The 18,530-nt window shown below is 48.3% G+C and overlaps 1 protein-coding gene across 1 annotated transcript; it reads left to right on the top strand.

Annotated features, from left to right (window-relative positions):
- The first annotated feature begins 7,909 nt into the window (after positions 1-7,909).
- LOC127330985 (disease resistance protein RGA5) lies at positions 7,910-17,706 on the top strand. The gene is made up of 5 exons (XM_051357071.2): positions 7,910-8,743; positions 9,208-9,494; positions 15,922-16,602; positions 16,637-16,714; positions 16,783-17,706. Exons 1-5 carry the CDS (start codon positions 7,956-7,958, stop codon positions 17,598-17,600), a joined length of 2,652 nt encoding a protein of 883 aa, XP_051213031.1. The 5' UTR covers positions 7,910-7,955; the 3' UTR covers positions 17,601-17,706.
- Positions 17,707-18,530: the final 824 nt, after the last annotated feature.

The following is an 18,530-nucleotide window of genomic DNA, read 5'->3' as shown; positions in this document are numbered from 1 at the left end:
ACTGCAGCCAACAGAAGCAATGCACTCATTTCATTTCATTCATTTCTCACGTGTGGCTGTCTGTATTTACCCCTCGTTCCAAGAATAAGTTCGCAGCACCTTTAGCTTTTGTCCTAAGTCCAAAAAATTTATAAATTTGATCAACTTCCTCAGAAAAACAACAATATTTATGGCACTAAATTTGTATCACAAGAATCATTTTAAAATATAGTTTTACAATCTACTTGACTTGAGACAAAGGCTAAATCACTAAATCGTTAACGAAGTATTAGTAGGAGTATTGACTTGTGGCGTGGTCGGAGGAGGGAGGGCGCGCGGCCGATGAAGTAGTGGACCAATGCTGCTTCTTCATCTGGCCTGACTGAGGAGAGATGAGCTAGCGGCTAGCTTGACGGAAGAACGGAAGGAGCTTAGCTAGCTGAGTTGATGTCGCAACGAGCTGTTGCTGCTGTCAGTGTGAGAGTGAGTGTTTCATGTTTGAGCGTCTGTCAGGTGGGAGTATCGAAGTTTGCAGCAGATATGTGGCAGTAGTACTAGTGGAGAGTTCGAGAAATCCGGATCTTCAACGGTTCTGCACTGGGAGAGGAAGTCGATTTCAGAGAGCAGAAGAATACCTATGTATAGAGAGACAACTCAGATTCAGAGAAAGAGAGGCTGCAAAAACAGAGAGGTGGTGCACTGGGGCATGGGAATGAAGTGGACGGATCAAGCTGGGGAATTGTTCTTTGGCTGCTGGAGACAATGTTTCAGGGGAAAGCTGTTATCATGGAGGCTGATTGGGATTCCACCTGCTAGTAGTCCTACGGCAAATCTTTCAGAGTCCAGTACACCAATGCAACACACCTAGATCTCGGTCGGCTGCGTTGCATTACTATACCATTTGTATTCGAAAATCAGATCTTCCTACGGCTACCCGTGGTTGGGCCCACATTTTAAATTGTGTACCCTTCTTATAGCTACTGCATGCATCTCTCCTCAAGGACAAGGATGCGTGCACTACTTTTCTTTAATTACCCTAATTTGAAGGAAATACGAACAAGGGAATACGCCAGCTACAATACCATGTCTATACACCTATATGCATGCCTGGATGCGAATGAGTATGTTACAGAAAGTTGGACACCATGAATTTGGAGACAAGGAAAGGGGTATGATGATAGTCCAAATTTCTTTCTTTATCTGCTCCTTTTGGACACCCCCATAAGGTTAGCTTTGGGAGTCGGAAAGGGCAGAATCTACATACATTTGCATTTGCATCTCTTTTCCCTTTTACTTTCCTGAAGTCTTTGCGTTTCTAGCTTCTGAGACAGAAGAAGATGACGGCACGACGATAGCCCACCACACGCCAAAAGTAATGGGTGTCACATGTACACCTTCCCATGCATAAACATGCATCTCCTACCAAAGATGAAATCCATCTTATTCAAAATTAATCCCCATGCCATACGAACAGCAGCGTATGCAGGCCGACAAACTGTTACTCCATTGGCTGCCCTGAAATTGTGACGATTAGCCGATAGAGAATCATTACCGAGGTGAGCTGTTAACTAGTCTTCATTACCGAGGTGATTAGCCGATAGAGAATATCATGGTGACGTTTTGAGACCCCATTGGCTGCACTGTCCGAATCTTGCTGACATGCACCCTGTGGCCTCAGGGCATCTCCGGCGGGACGCAAACAGTCGCTCAGCGACCGTTTTCGTCCGCCGTGACCGGAAATGTGTCTGGAGCCTGCTCCAGCGGGGCGACGTAAAGTGACCGGACCGTCCGCGGAGACGCAAACCTGGCCCAAATATGCGCCAGGTTTGCGTCCTCGCGGACGCTCGGCGGCCGCGCAGAATGTCCGCCAAAAAAGACGTAGGACCCGTGCGTCAGTGCCAGGAGGCCGATATTATTCCCGTCACTGGCCATTCCCCGCGCGAATTTGCAAACTAGACCGGCGCGAGCAGTACAGAAGCGATGGACGTCCTCGCCGCCATAGGCGGGCACAAGTGTATTCATGGGTATTCAGCTGAATACCCATTTTTTCACCAACAAATAATCGCTTAGTATTCAGCCCACATAGCTCAACGAGTCTAGCTATCTTTATGGCCAAATAGCAGCAAAACTAGTGGCAGATTTGCTCTTGTAATGGTCCAGCGGTAACGCAGCAACGCCGTAAGCAGTCCGAGCTAGATGAGAGCATCAGAGCTAGCAAGGGATAGCGATGGATTATGTGTATTTTTTCTCTAACTTTGAATACCCATTGTTGATACCCTGTGCCCGCCATGCTCGCCGCCGCAGCCACCGCTATGGATGCGGAGCAAATCCTCGCACCCGCCGCCGCCCCACACTCCACCGTAGCCACGACCATAACCACAATGGAGGCTGCAGCTCCGGCGGAAGCAAAGCGGGCCGCCACCGGCGGCGGCCGGGAGGCAAAGCCGAAGGCGGCAAAGAAGGTGCTCTCCCCGGAGGAGAAAATCATGGAGGCCCCGAAGCGTCGCGGCCGGCGCAAGAACCAGAAGATCAAGACTGCCGCGGCCGCCAACCAGCAGGCCTGGCAGATGCAGATCAAAGCCGGCGTCGCGCAAGTAGCCCTCCATCCGAGCTTAGCGGAGGGCTACATGCTCGTCAAGAAAGAGAGGATCGCCGGCGTCGCGCCTCCAGCCTCGTCGGTGAGCTCGGTAAGTTCCCAGCTGCGCCCTGGAACTCCCGCTCCCTTGCAGGGCCACGCGGCATCGCGGTTCGCCTCCGGCCTGCCGTCGGTGAAGTTGACGGGGGCGGCGGTTCCCGACCTCAACCGGACGCCTAGAAGCGGTGACTCCTGCCCGGGCGCGACACAGAAGACGCGCCAGGCGCCGGAGGAGAGCATGCCGCAGCCCCGCATCATGTTCGATGAAATGGCGCCGACTGCCCCGACGATGGATGACCCGGTACGTGAGCTCTGTCAATATGTGCGAGTGTCGTGTATCATGCGTCTGATGTCCGGTCGTTCGTAGGAATATGGTAAGGACCACCATGATTCAGACATCCAGGAAATTATCTACGGCGGAGGCTTCGTTCGCGATGATCAGGCCGGGACAGGCCCGCATGATGACTGGGCAGCAATGCAAGATGCGGACGACATCGAAACCGCATGGCTATTCGCCACCCAGCAGACGCAGCCAACACCCGTGTCGGTCGACAACTTCGACGACGTGCCAACACAGCCTGACATTTCTACGAAGAAGAAGGGGGAGAGCCGCAGGACACAAGGCTTCGTCGACGACGAGGATAAGTGTTTGTGTGAAGCGTGGCTGGCAATGACCCATGATTGTATTAATGGCGCGCAGAAAAAAGGCAAGGTCTATTGGGCCAAGGTCTTGCAGCAGTACAACAAGACCAGGATGCACCCGCCCTACCATATCACAAGCCCTCGGACGGAAGAGTCCCTCCAAAAAAGATGGAACTACATCAAACAAGAGACAAGCAAGTTCTGCTCGGCGGTCGAACATGCTATTAACAACCCCGTAAGTGGCGCTGGCGTCATGATAGTGGTAAACACGATACAACCATCATCATTCTACACTATTTGCATCATTGTATGTACATCATTGGCGGCTATGATTGCAGGTATCCCGCGCCTTGGAGAAGTTCAGGACGACGCATAAGAAGGGCTACCATATGGACCATTGCTGGGACGTGCTCAAGAACAACAACAAGTGGATGACAAGCTTTGCGTCCTACAATGAAGCTGTGAGGAATGGGACATCGATCAACCTCGACGGCGAAGACGGCGATCAAGGCTGTCCAGCCCTTCCACCTCGTCCACGGGGCCATAAGGCTACAAAGACCGATCTTGTCCGGGAGGCGCAGGCCATTGCGTTCACCCAGAGCATGGAGAAGATAATGGCCGACAATCGTGCCGCCTTGGCTCCTAGGGACGAGAAGAGGCGTCTGGAAAAAGAGGCCGCAGCTGTCATCTACCACAACCTTGCGAAAGAGGTAATTGAGGTCTAGAAGGCAGACTCCGAGGCCAAATTGCTTGACGCCGAGGCTAGGAGGATGGACGCCAAGGCCAAGATCCTTGCAGAGGACACTAGGATCATGCTAGCCGACTTGAGCAACGTCGACGACGACAGCAGGGCCTGGTTCATCAAGAGGCACGCCGAAATCTGAGCGCGAGACGCTTGATCACCGGCGCCATGCGCCCAGCACCTTGGCCTCCTTTTGGACATTTTTATTGCTGTTCAGGCCTTGTTGTGCCCCTTTTGGACTCCACTTTGCGCCGTGACATGTGCAAAGTGTGATGAACTTGTTTCAGCCCTCAATTTGCGGCTGTAAAATTTCGTGCAAACTTATTTCAGTCCTCTTTTTTGAATTCTGGCCTGCGCCAAATATGCGTCGCCCCGTTGGAGCCAGCCCGGGACGTGCGACCATTTCCGCGTCCGCTAGTGAAATGGCGCCGCTGGAGATGCCCTGAGGGCATGGCCAACAACGCTCCACGCTGTACCACTGCCTCAGCCATCCACGTCGTCCCGCAGATGACAACTAGATCAAACCTACCTCCTTGAGGGCATGTGCAATGGAGGCAGCTGTCCAACTAGGCTTGGATAAAACTTTTGACATATGCATGCCATGTTATGGTCCCATTAATATATCTTTCTCTCAAAAGCTGATTTGGTTTTTCTCTTCCTCTCTCACATTTTCACTCAGTTTTCACTTTATGGCTGAAGAAGCTGCCTCCTGATGAAGAGAATACCTCCTCATCCGAACCTATTTTGGACCACCCGAACCTAACTAAAGTTGTGAGGCAGTACCTATAGGAGTGCATTGGTCATGCCCTGAGAGCAAAGTGGTCTGGAGAGCTCGCCGCCCCCCTGACAAAAGCTCCGACGCGACGCGGTGGAGGAAAGTAGTCTCCCGGATCAAGGACCACGCTGCCCACCAAATCTCGCGCTCCCGCTCCCTCCAAATCCTGAACCAGAGAAGCGAAAGAGGGGAGCGCGCAAGCGAGCGGAGGCCAAAGGCGCGGGAAGAAGACACTGCTCGATAGCTCGCCGGCAACACCATCGATTTGCTGATTTTCTACAGGGTACGAGCCTCTCCCCGTCTTCCGTCTGTCCCCTGCCTCACCCTCACTACAATAGCTGCCTGGGGTTTCAACAATTTTTCAAGAAATTGGATCGCTTCTGCTCGATTTGGTAAATTAATTGATCAAAGTAGCATCCTAGATGCTGTTGTTTTGATCTGTATCTTCGATTTGGTCAAAATCCCCGATTTTGGAGAAACCGCTAATTCCCCATAACGTTTTCTCTCAAGCGGATAAGCTTAGATGATCAGTATTTTTGTTTTGGCCAGATTTTCTGGCTTCCTCAAAATCCTAGTTATATAAGGCTGCCTGCTATGTTCGGCCATAGTGCCCAGCGGCCTCTGTTTGGTCATTACGCCTCTATCCACTTGTGGTGCGATGTAGCTTCAGATGGATAAGCCACTAGTTGTTGATTAGGTCCGAGAAATTAAAAACACATGTACAAGGAGCCAGTAGGAAATCATAGAAGTATGGAATTAGTTTTTGTTTGAGCAAATACATGTGACGGCAACCAAACATGTTCACAGATATGAGACATTTTTTTGTGGCTTGTATTCGGAATTGTGCTACCATCTATAGACTCTTTGTTTTGTGTGTGTGTATAATCTGGAGCGTGTTTGGGTCAAATTTGAGACTAAATTTGGTATTTTGCTAATTCGCTAAAGTGAATTCATTTGAAATAAATGGTTGTATTGCTTGAAATAAGTATTTGCAGTGTGCCTGAAAAGTTGGCCAGTGCAAAAAAGTAGGCGAATGACCTCACATGTAGTAGCTTTCATTGGAGGATTATGTTTTTTTTTAGAGCAACCACATATTTCATTAATCGAACACCAAGTTACATGAAGCAACCCATGTGGAAACTAAAAGACAAACCAGGATGAATTTGCAGATAAAAACCTAAAAGATCGAGAAATACAAAACGATCTCTAGGATTTCCTGCAACCACCGTAGCCAGCGGCCGCCGTCCAATTCCAACACCGCCGAGACGAACGCAAGAAGAGACACCGAGCCTCCACCGTTGCAAGATCCAAAAAAACACCATCGCCAACGAGGCTTTGTGAGTCGATGAACAGACCTGCTGCAAGCAGCGAGGCACATGTCGCTGTGGCACATCGACCGGGGGACATCCCCGTGCTGTCTTGGACCAAGGTACGCCGCCTCCCATCGACGATGTCGGAGAAGAACGACATAACCACCACCTCCGGACCAACATCTTCGCTCCAGAAGAACCACCTTGCCCCGGTCCCCAGCGCCATCGTGGACAACGACAAACGCCAGTGACACGTTGAGAAACATATCTCGCCATATCTGAAGAACGGCGAGAAGACCAAGCCGCCGACCTGAAAGATCGACAAGCACACGTTGTCAACAACTCCGAGACGCCACCGTGAAGGTCGCCACCGGTGTGGGAGTGGAGTGGAGTTGTGGCAGATTTATTTGCCCGGGCGCCGCTCCCACCACCCCAACGACGCACCATAGGAGACAAAAACTAACCCTAATTACTAGGCCAGAACGGAGGAACGAGGTCCTCCCTCCCACATGCCGCCGCCAGAGCGGCAAGCGGAGGGAGAGGAAACCAGGCCTAACGCCCTGGCCAGAGATTGGGAAGATTGGATCGCCTCCGCTGCCGCCTCTCACGAGCGGAAGAGAAAAACGGTTCGTGTGTTGGATGTGGATGGCTGGGGCGACCACAACATACTGCCCCCATTGTACATGCCCTCATTGGCTTTACACTGCCGTCGTGACCACGTCTCTCTGGACTCTCCATCCCCATCTTCTTCATTATCCTTTGCCAAAGTAATTGCCGTGTAGCAGGAGATGATATATTTGTTTGTTGCATATAGAAGTGCACTACAGGAATCGGCGGGTATGCTGACGGCCTGCTGCCCTCGGCGTAGGCTACGCCGACGGCAGCCCTCGGCGTACCTCGTCGGCGACTACTTCCCTCGGCAGAGCTCGCTGCGCCGTCGGCGTAGGGCTGGCCGTCGGTGGACGCCAAGGGCTGCCATCGGCGTAGCCGTCTCTACGCCGACGGCCAGCCTACACTGACGGTCATGTTTGGGGGCTGCCCCGGCCAGGCTGTACGCCGACGGCCCCGATATTTGGCCGGCGTATAGTTTGGCCCTCGGCATACTCTGCCATTCCTGTAGTGGTGTAATTAAGGCGTAAGCACTAAGCAGGCACACAAAGTAAGAAATTCTTCTAAAAAGTATGGTCCACATCTCACACAACGAGCATTATCACTTTGTCACCACCTTCCCATGATAGTGAACAATTGGACCCTGAAAGACGGTAGGTGAGAGTTATGGTGTTAGTGGCTACTCCACTGAGAGTATGTCCGGTAGACTTCAAAAAGGATCAGAATTGTCATGGACTGTGTGAGCATTATCACTGAGATCATGCCGACGTCCTTCTCTACCACGCCACTCTAGCCATCATTATATTTCGGTTTAGGGTCTGAGACGCTGCGGAGTTCAGCAAGCCATGGCCACATCCAAGAGGTGACTGCCCCTCTTTAATCTATTCCTCAAAGCGTACAATTTCCATCTCCAGGTAATCAATTCTCTCTCCAACTAATTAAGGTCACACCCTCAAATATTAGATTAAGCACAGGTTTAATTTGCTCACTATGCTTTACTAAATTTTATTTATGTGAAATCCTATGCAAGAAGAACCACACATACTGACTTAATCAGTCCGTACAACTGACTTAATTCGTGGGAGTTGTGGGCATACGCGCCCATCCAAGCCCCTCTTGGTTTACACACACTGGATTTTTTTTTCTGATCTTTTGTACAAATAAATCGACTTCAAATTCTGACATAATATTACTAAATTTCAGGTGTCATATATAAGCATAACTAGGGAGAGGTACTGAAGATAAAGAGATAGTCCTCAAGAGATGGCTGTTGGGTTAATGGTGAGCGTTTCAACCGGTGCGATGAACTCCCTCCTTGGTAAACTGACCACTCTAATGGGGGAGGAGTTTGCCAGGCTAAAAAACCTGCGAAAACAGGTGAAGTTCATCCAGGATGAGCTCATCGGAATGAAGGATGCTCTTGAGGAGCTTTTATTTTTGAATGAACTAGATACACAAACCAAGAGGTGGAGAGATATAGTAAGAGATATGTCTTATGATATTGAGGACATCATCGATGACTTCATGCAAAACATTGGGGAAAACAACAAAAGTACCGGGTTTGTTAGCAATACAGTTCGAAGACTCAAAACTTCGAGGGCTCGTCATAGGATTGCTGGCCAGATTGAGGATATAAAAAAACTTGTTATCGAGACAAGTTTACGGCGTGAAAGGTACAAGCTTGATATCCCTCCACAAAGGAATGTGTTCATTGATCCACGGGTTGCCACACTGTACGAAAATGCAGACAACCTAGTAGGTGTTGAAGGACCAGCGACTGAATATGTCAATTGGCTAAACGATGAGGAGAAGCAGTTGAAGGTATTATCAATTGTGGGATTTGGAGGACTCGGCAAAACAACACTTGCAAATGAGGTATATCGCAGGCTCAAGGGTGTCTTTGAAGGTTCTGCATTTGTGTCGGTGTCTCAAAAGCCTAATGCCCAAAAACTTCTCGGTAATTTACTATCCCAACTTGGGACAGAACCATCAGTTCATGACTGTGAGTCACATCTTCTCGACAAACTCAGAGAACATCTGCAAGCAAAGAGGTATTTTATGATTACTTTTTATTTTTATTTTGGTGTAACCGTGTATTTGATAATAAGGTTTTCTTGAAATGTAGTTGCCTCCTAAATTTTAAAAGAAACTGAAACATGAGGCACAGGTATTCTCATGTATGTCTAAAGCTACATGAACAAGAAAAAGGTGCCATACATAGTCTGCATTCATTAGTAGCATTTGAAAAGCAAAATCTATGTATCCTGAATTGTTGCTGAGTTTCTTATGTCTATACAACATTTCTTATGCAAAATATGTCAATTGCCATCAATTATGTATCCCAAACTGCATTAATTAACTAGTGTAAGCTAGAAAATGTGGTTATTTGCTTTTTCAACCGATTTGTTCACTACCAATAAGTGAATGAATATAGTGATTTTCTTTCTACAGCCATCTTGTAATACTAAGGCATATTTATGTATTTGAAGTAACAATATGATGAATTGTTTGGTAGGTACCTGATTATAATTTATGACATATGGGATGTACATGCATGGGCTGTTCTTAAATGTGCTTTTCCAGAAAATGATCTTGGTAGCAGGATAATAACGACAACAAGAATTCAGGAAGTGGCTAGGGCATGTTGCTTCCATCAACATGGTCACATTTTAGAAATGAAGCCCCTTAGCAATGAAGATTCTAGAAGATTGTTTTATAATAGGATATTTGGCTCACAAGTAGCATGCCCTCACCATCTTGAAGATGTTTCAGTTGAAATTCTGGAAAAATGTGGTGGTTTACCACTTGCAATTATTATTTTTTTTGCAGGGGAAAAAGAGATTTTATTAAGCATCCATAGCATTACAATCAGCCTGAACCGCCTCAGCGATTTCTAGCGGTAAGTTTTGGAACCACATAGTGGTCCTCTCTTGCCCTCTTCCTATGAAAGCTAACCCATGGCTCACCGTGTTTGCCACCCAGCTGACTTTCAAGACTCTTATCTCTCTTTCCCTAATTTTATCTCTAATGACCGCGATTCTCCTAGCGTATCTGGACATATTGGAGCTCCCCTCCGAGACCAAGCTTATTGCTTCCGCACAATCCGACTCCAAGATGAATGCTTCCGTCGACCACCGCAGGGCGAGCTCGAGGCCTTCCTCCATGGCCTGCAATTCCGCATCCAAGGCGTCCGCGCACCCTTTTAAACATCTGCAAGCTGCAAAGATGACAACGCCATCAGAATCTCTAAGCATCATGCCCGCACCGGCGCGTCCGTCCGAGGAGAAGGCCCCATCCACATTCAGCTTGTGCATACCGCTCTCTGGCGGCCTCCATTGTTGCTTGATTGGGGGCTCCGACTTTGGCATGGTACAATTTGTGAAGCCCTTACCCACATCAATCACTTGCTTGCCTTTCGCATCGGTAGTAGTCGGGTGCTGTTTAATGAGCAGCAGGGAGTTCATGTAGCTCATAAGAAATCTTTTTGAAGCTTCCACCGGGGCTGGTTTTTTGTTGTGTGTGATCTCATTATGGTTATGCCAGGTGCGCCACAAGGTCATCATGAATGCTGCCCTCTGGTTCACATCTGATTTGTTGAGTGCATGCAAGAACCAGTCCTGATTGTGTTCGAACAGATGCTCAGCTGCCGGTAGCTCCCATACTTCGCGCATCGCATCAAGCAAGGCCCGTGCTTGAGGGCATTTGATCATGGCGTGAAAGGAGCTCTCGTTCTCCATTCCGCAGATCAAACAGGTTAGTGGTGTCTCCATCCCCCGTGTGTGTTTGTTCACCTGCGTTGACAGAGCGTTCCGAGCAAGCTTCCAAGCAAAGACCCGGACTTTAGGCGGTACTGGGCATTGCCAAATCAGCTTCCACTCAGCTCTATCCCCTCTCGGTCGTTCACTCGTCGTTTGTCGCCCACCAGCACGCAGCTGTTCCTCGAAAGCCAACCGGTATGCACTACGGACAGTGAAGACCCCGGTCTTCTCTGGGTGCCAGGCGATGAAGTCTGCCTCATTCCTAGTTGACGTGGTAATCTTCAGAATCTCCGCTACGTCTATGGGCAAGAACCAACGTTGCACGAGCTCGGTATTCCATGTTCCATCATGATTTAGGAAGTCAGCCACCCACCTCAACCTGCATCGCCCCTGTCCTGTGATCGGCATTAAGTAGGAATCCCGCGGTATCCATGGCTGGCGCCAAGCGCGGACACTGGCCCCATTGCCAATTCTCCAAATTGCACCCTTTCTGAAGAGCTCCAGACCATACTCGATAGCCCGCCATGTGGGTGAGGCGTTCCCGGCGAAGACCGTATCCACAAGGAGCCCCTGCGGGTAATATTTTGCTTTTAGAATTTGGGCACATAGAGTGTGCGGCTGCAGCAGCAAACGCCATGCCTGACGGGCAAGAAGCGCTTGATGGAATAGACGCATATCTTTGAAGCCCATTCCTCCTTGATCCTTTGGTCGCATCATGCTATCCCAAGACACCCAGTGAGTTTTCCGTTTCCCATTCTCGGCACCCCACCAAAAGTCTCTTATGATCTTCGTTAGGTCATCTAGGAGCCCAAAGGGAAGCTTAAATATCCCCATGACATAAACCGGAATGGCTTGCGCAATTGCCTTGATGAGCACCTCCTTCCCACCTTGAGAGAGGAAAATTTCGCCCCACTGTATGAGTCTCTTAATTAACTTCTCCTGCAAGCTCTTGAATTTACCTATGTTCATTCGGCCCTCCGGTGTTGGTAGTCCCAGGTACTTTGTCTCAAAAGTTCCTGCGTGACCTGCAAAACTTGCTTGACTTCCTCTCTTGTGGCCACACCACATGATTCCCCAAACAGAATTGAGCACTTTCTTGGATTAATAAGTTGCCCTGTGCTATTGGCATATGTGTTCAGTACCCCCTGGATCTTTGTTGCCTCCTCTGCATTCGCTCGGAAGAAGAGCAAACTATCATCCGCGAACAGCAAATGAGATACGCCCGGTGCTCTTCTACAAATACGCAGTGGCCTAATATGTTGGTCCTGTACTTCCTTTTTGCAGCAAAGCCGATAAACCATCAGCAACAAAGAGGAACAGGAAGGGGGAGAGGGGATCACCTTGTCGAAGACCTCGAGAAGGGGAGAACGAATCCAGAATGGTTCCATTGAATTTAACAGAATACCTCACAGTGGTGACGCATGACATTATCCAGTCCATCCATCTATGAGCGAAACCCATTCTTTCCATCGCTTTCCTTAGAAAACCCCAATTGACCCTATCATATGCTTTAGATAGGTCCAACTTATAGGCACAAAAATTATTCTCTTCCTTGCTATTAGTCTCAATGAAGTGTATGCACTCAAAGGCCACTAGTGCATTATCTGTTATTAGCCTGCCCGGAACAAAGGCGCTTTGGTTGATAGAGATGACATCGCCAAGGATGGGCCTCAACCTGTTCACCAAACACTTGGCAATGATCTTATACAGAACTGAGCACAAACTGATTGGCCGGAAATCCTTAAGAGTTTCTGGATGATCAACCTTGGGAATCAGGACAATGGCCGTATCGTTTACCTCGTCCGGCATCCGTCCTGTTGCAAAAAATAGCTTCACTGCATTCACAACCTCCACCTTCATTATGTCCCAGTTGCGCTGGTAAAACCATGCAGGAATCCGTCAATGCCAGGAGCTTTTAGAGGCCCTATTTGGAATAGCGCATCACCAATCTCCTCCTCAGAAAATTCTTTACATAGGCTATCATTCATCTCTGCTGTAACTCGCTCCTGCAAAAGACCAATCAACTCATCATAGTTTAATTGAGGATCACGGGTAAATAATTCCTGAAAGTAGGAAGTGGCCATCCTTTCCATATCAGAAGGGGCCTCCTGCCATACCCCCTCTGCATTTTTGAGCCGCTTGATCTTGTTTTTCCGCGCACGCCATACTGCTTTGTGGTGGAAGTATTTTGTGTTCCGATCGCCCTCCTTGAGCCAATTTATCCGCGATCGCTGCAGCCACAACATCTCTTCACAGTACAACAATTCATTCATGTGATCTGACACTCTCCTAATTGCATCACGGTCTTCATTTGATTGCATAAGTACTGCAAGCTCTTTTCTGCATTTTTCTAGTTCGTGTAAAAGGTTACCAAATTTCTTCTTGCTCCATGCTTGCAGAACGCTCATGATTCCATCCAGGCTCTTCCTTATACATCCAAGGTCCTCTTTGTCACCCGCCTCCTCCCAGGCCTTGGCGATCAACTCCGGGAGTTCTGCGTCCCTCTCCCACCAGACCTCATAGTGGCGTCGGGCCTGCCTTGGCTTCTCCCTGGATTCATGCAACAAACGCATAAGCACTGGACAGTGGTCAGATACAGGTGACACCAAATGTTCCACACGTGATTCAGAAAACATATCTCGCCACTCCATTGTGGCTACCGCACGGTCCAATCTCACACGAACATTGGCTCGTCCTTTCCTTTTGTTATCATATGTATACGGAAGCCCTGTAAAACCAAGGTCGACAAGGTCACACACAGCTAGAGTATCGCGGAAAGCCGCCATCTGTCCTTCGGATCGTGGTGTACAGGACAAGTGCTCCTGTTGCCAGAGTGCCTCGTTAAAATCCCCCATTACTAGCCAAGGAAGGTTTGATCGAGCTTTAAGGGTTTTAAGTGTGTTCCACATGCGGTGACGGTGCTCAACCCGTGGCTCCCCATACACACAGGTTATGCGCCATTGAGGCGCACTTGGCGAATCCCGAATATAAGCATCAATATATCTTTCATTAACTTCGATAACCTCGACACACAGACTCTCATGCCAAAATAAAGCAAGACCACCACTAAGACCATCACTACTAAAACCCGCGAAACCTTTAAGACCTAATCGAAAACGAAGACACAGAAAAACTAACTTAATATTAAAAGACTTGGAAACCTGGATGATCTCATTAACTGTCGAGGCGTTTCCTGCTCCTCGACAGTTAAAACTCAGGCAATTCATGGCGACTGACGGGGCGCCTCACTTGGCCCCGCCAGCTTGGTAGTAGTCGCTGGCTTTGCTCCAACTTGAGTCCCCTTCTTGTTCCTCTTGTACACCACATCCACCTGGCGCTGACTTGCCTGCCCATACCCTGTACCTTGTAGTTTCCCTTTCTTTGGGGTCCCTCCAAGATTCTTGTCCGTGTGCCCAGCTACTTGTTGGTCACAATGTTCTCCATGAGCTTCTTGATCAGCCCAACGCTTGCCGAGCACCGAATCAGCCGCTGGCATAGAGATGTCGTTAACAGATCCGAAAGAAACCTACAGGCTAGACAGGCCTTGTAGCGCAGGTATCATATCGCTTGCATGGGGTCCCGACATTCTGGGCACAGTACGAGGCACCTGTCCCATTGTGTGCTGAAGGCGTTGCACATGTGCCATCATATCTGCAGACATTGAAACTCTAGCCTCCTCCACTCCTAAGTTCTGGCCCTCCTCATCAGGGAATTGGATGATGGGCTCAGCAGCGTCCCGACCCCTTGGCTTTTCGCCACTTCTCATATACTGGTTCGGAGCCATATTCAGTGCCGCAACCTGCTCAGCGAGCCTTCTCTCCTCTTCAGACAAAACCGCTTGCCCAATGATCTGGCCATCAGCATCTATCACTCCAGGCACAATGTCATCCGCAAGCGGGGGCATCTCTGGGTCAATGGAGTTAGAGCGAGGCTTGCTTTGAACACTACTACCACTCATACGCAGTTTTCCATAGTTACCACCTCGGTCAAACTGCTTCCGGGATTCAGCACTCCCAAAGCTTGAGAAGCTCAGCCCTCATTTTGCATTGGGGTGCCCAGCTGGAGGAATAGAATGACTGCGTTGCTCGAATTTTTTATATGGGCTGCATCTCAGCTCTATGGCATCATACTCCAAAGATGGTATCCCCAGGCGCTGCTTCTCACAGTCATCCTTCTTATGCCCCATAAATCCGCAATGTGAGCAGTAATAGGGCACACGTTCGTACATGAGCTTGAATACCTTAGCTTCTTGTGGTTTCCCTTTGACCCCAATTGTTAACTGTGTCTGCAGCCTCCTATCATAAGGAAGATTTACCCTCACCCGGAGGAACTCCTGCTTTTTAATTTCCGACTCTGGCACATCCACCTCTAATGCCTCACCCAGACCATTGCCATATCGCATACCCCATGTCTCATCCTGCTTATGGAACGGCACATCATATATTCTCACCCAAACAGGGACGGCATCCAGCTTGATCTCAGAGGGCTGGGCAGTGCTGTCAAAATCCTTCACGATCAGAGCGTGTTTCTTATATATCCACGGTCCTCCTCTTTTAACAAAGTCATAATCACCTTTAGAATATAAGGTGATCATATAGTAGTTTTTACCTTTCTCAGCATAATCAATCCCAGTACGCAAGAACCACACTTCCTCAACAAATCGAGTGAACATTGCTTTCATATTGGGTTTAAAATTGGCCATGTACCTCGCCATGAGTTGCCAGGTTGGTGCTTCATCGGGATCCTTCTTCACTTCCTCCTCTTCCTCGAACTCCAGATAGACATCATCTTCCATGTCTACATACCCTCCAATTTTTGTCTCCTGGCCTTGCTTGAAACCTGCCTTCTTCTCCGATTCACTATCATCCCAATTTCCGTCGATTGCAACTTCTCTGCCATAAGGAGAGCTCGCTGGCGAAGCAGTCTGGCTACCTCCGGGTCGCCAACAGGCTTCGGGCGGGAAGGTCTCTCAACGAGTCCCCCTTGATCGCCCCAACCTGCCGGCGGCGCCATCAGCAGCCCTACTGTATTCGTCACCGCGCGCTTTCCCCCCTCGGCAGCCGGCCAACCTCCACGGCGACGCGTCCGCGGCGCCGCCCCATGGCCGTCCTTCTCTGCAGATTGATCTGACACGTCCTTCCTGCCTCCCTGTGATGCCATTGCCACCGAACCCACCAGCACAGATTCGATTTCCTGACTTGTGGCTACAGGTAGAGCAGTAGGGATTGGGGGATTTCGATCTGGGGTTACCTGCGTTTGAGGCTTAATAGGCCTCGAAGGCGGCAAGATTGCGTTGTACTCGGGTCGAACTCCTCGAACTCCTTCCTTTCCTCTGCGACGCGTGACGCGCTCGGATTCTCTCAGTGCCCTCCGGCGATCTGATGGACTCTCGTAGACTGGCGGCGGCGGCGGGGCAAAGTCGCCCATAGCGTCGCGGGAGCCAGGCTACAGAGTTGACGAAACGTTTTCTTCACTTGCAATTATTAGTATATCTAGCATGTTGGCGAGTTCAGGTTCCAACCAAAAGGAAAGGTGGAAAGATGTACTAGATTCTCTGGGCTCAGGAACAAACCTCACATTGGATGGGATAAGAAAAATCTTAAATCTCAGCTATAAAGATCTTCTTCCTCATCTCAAGACATGTTTGTTGTACATTGGTATGTATCCAGAAGATTACACAATAGATAGGTCAAATTTGGAACTTCAATGGATTGCTGAAGGATTTGTCAGTAGAGCCAATGGACAAGATATGGAGAAGGTTGCCAGAAATTATTTCAATGAGCTTGTAAATAGGAGCCTTATCCAGCCTGTAGCTTTTGACATGCAAGGATCAGTGACGCAGTGCAAAGTACATGATATGATGCTCGATCTTATCTTGCTTAAGTCTGCTGAAGAAAATTTTCTCACTATATTGGATGGATCACAAATCTTTACAAGATCAGAATACAAGGTCCGTCGGTTGTCTATACGCCTGAATGAAGCTAGTATTGGTGGTACAATATTGCCGAGGAACATTAGCATGTCACAGGTTCGGTCTGTTATGTACTTTGGGAGCTCTGAGAATCAGAATACACCTCCTCTATCGATGTTCAAGTTCCTCCGAGTACTTTTCATTGACCTCGACGAGCCTATAGTTGACTTCACTGGATTGTGTAAATTATATCAACTGAGGTACTTGTGGATTAGTTGTACAGTCAGTTCATACCAGCTACCAACACAGATTAGAGCGCTCCAACATTTGGAAACACTTATTCTGCCCAACTTGTACAGTCTTCCATATGATATAGTTCATCTACCACATCTGATGCATCTGGATGTTGACTTTAAGTCAGTACTACCAGATGGGATTGGCAACATGAAATCCCTACGACATCTAGGTTACTTTGATTTTGAGAGGAACACACTAGACAATATAAGAGACCTTGGACAACTAACCAATTTGAGATATTTAGCTCTCGCCTGTGGCCATCTTCCACATGACAGGGAGAGGCGCATGGATGCCCTATGCTCTTCATTGGGAAAGCTTTGTAGCCTGGAGGACCTGCTTGTCAACGTCACTCACTCCTCCAACGTGTGCATAGAAGGATTGAAGATATTATCTCCTCCCACAACTACCTACCGCCTTGAGAGACTCTTCATGCCAAACCCCCATTTTTTCAGGGTCCCTAGCTGGATGAGGGTACTCCGTAACCTTGGCCATCTAGAATGCCGAGTTAATGAGCTGCTAAAGGATGGTGTTGGTATCCTTTCAGAGCTTCCCTTCCTTGCTAACCTCAATTTGATGATCCAAAATGTCACAAATGAAATGATTGTCATCTATGGAAAAGGAGGATTCCCTGCTCTAAAGCGTTTTGAACTCCGATTAAGCAGCGCTTCGTACTTAGCCTTCGAGGAGGGTGCAATACCAATGCTTCGGAGGCTTAAGCTAGTGTTCAATGCCAGCGGAACAGGGCAGAGTGGTGACACACCAGCGGGCATCGAGCACTTGCTAGCACTTGAAGAACTCCTTGCAGAAATCGGCTGCGCTAATGCTGAAGAATCTGACATGACAAGCATCGAGTCTGCCTTGAGGAGTGCTATCAATATGCATCCATCCAATCCTCGAGTTGGAATCGATTTCAAGAATTACAATTTGACATTTGTTGAATAATTTCTCCTTCTGGGTAGCAGCAAGCTGATGGTATGTGCACATTCCCACCTCCACTCACTTGACCAGTGTTCATTTATTGCTTGGCTACCTTTACGTTTGGCCTTGTTAGGCTTTGGGTAGAAATACCTTGGTTTGCTGCAGTACGTGTTGCGTTACCATCTATGCGAGCATCCATTTGGCTTGTTAGGATTTTCTTAAAACTCTTTGCTTTTCTTGTGGAAACTGTGGCAGGCGAGACTAACATGTCAAATGGAGTAGCAACAAGCTAGGCTGATCACCTGCGTGTAATTCTATGAGTTCTTACCATTCCATATATATTGGTTTCAGGAAATGGAGGATGGAGATGTCTCAGATGGAATCAAGCTACAGATTTGCTTCATGCTACCTCATTTCGTCGACTGTTTTGTTTCTTTGATCAGTAGACGATGATCACTTTTTAAGTTACAGGGTTGGTGCTTTACTCTCTACTCACATGTCCAGCCCATGAATTATCTTGGTTTTTGTTTTTTGGTGTTTGTTTGCCCACTACAAGAAACTTAGCATGTAAAGACGTTCATTATGAGACGTCTTTATATTCGTCTCTAGATTGCTATAGCACCTCCATGTAGGGACGTATTTAGAGACGCTGCATATAACGTCACATTGTTTCCTTTTAATAGATGACCCAGTAAATAATTGTGCTAATTTACGGATACTAAAGACGCACCTTGAGACGTTTTAGAAAACGTGTTATAGGGATGGACAAAATATTGTAGAGAATAATATACCTAAAAAAGTGTACGTATCCGGTTCAATCTCTAAACATGGCAATGTTGGCCTTTTTTCTGAAAACGGAACGACAAATGCTAAAAAAGAAAACCCAAAACGACAAGTACCTTCGAGGTAGGCGTGGGACGCCACATCATATAGTCAAACACCCTCATGTGTGGC

This window comes from Lolium perenne, chromosome 2 (genome assembly GCF_019359855.2).
Source record: "Lolium perenne isolate Kyuss_39 chromosome 2, Kyuss_2.0, whole genome shotgun sequence".
In the NCBI taxonomy this organism is placed as follows: domain Eukaryota; kingdom Viridiplantae; phylum Streptophyta; class Magnoliopsida; order Poales; family Poaceae; genus Lolium; species Lolium perenne.
Note: the sequence above shows the minus strand (reverse complement) of the source record. Positions and strands in the feature narration are given on the sequence as shown.

Bases quoted from the DNA above. Each gene is read 5' to 3' on its own strand.
- LOC127330985 (XM_051357071.2), top strand. From the start codon at position 7,956: ATGGCTGTTGGGTTAATGGTGAGCGTTTCAACCGGTGCGATGAACTCC. The intron at 9,495-15,921 runs CACTTGCAATTA...AAACGTTTTCTT, and splicing joins GGAAAAATGTGGTGGTTTAC to CACTTGCAATTATTAGTATA. The intron at 16,715-16,782 runs GTACAGTCTTCC...ACTTTAAGTCAG, and splicing joins ACACTTATTCTGCCCAACTT to TACTACCAGATGGGATTGGC.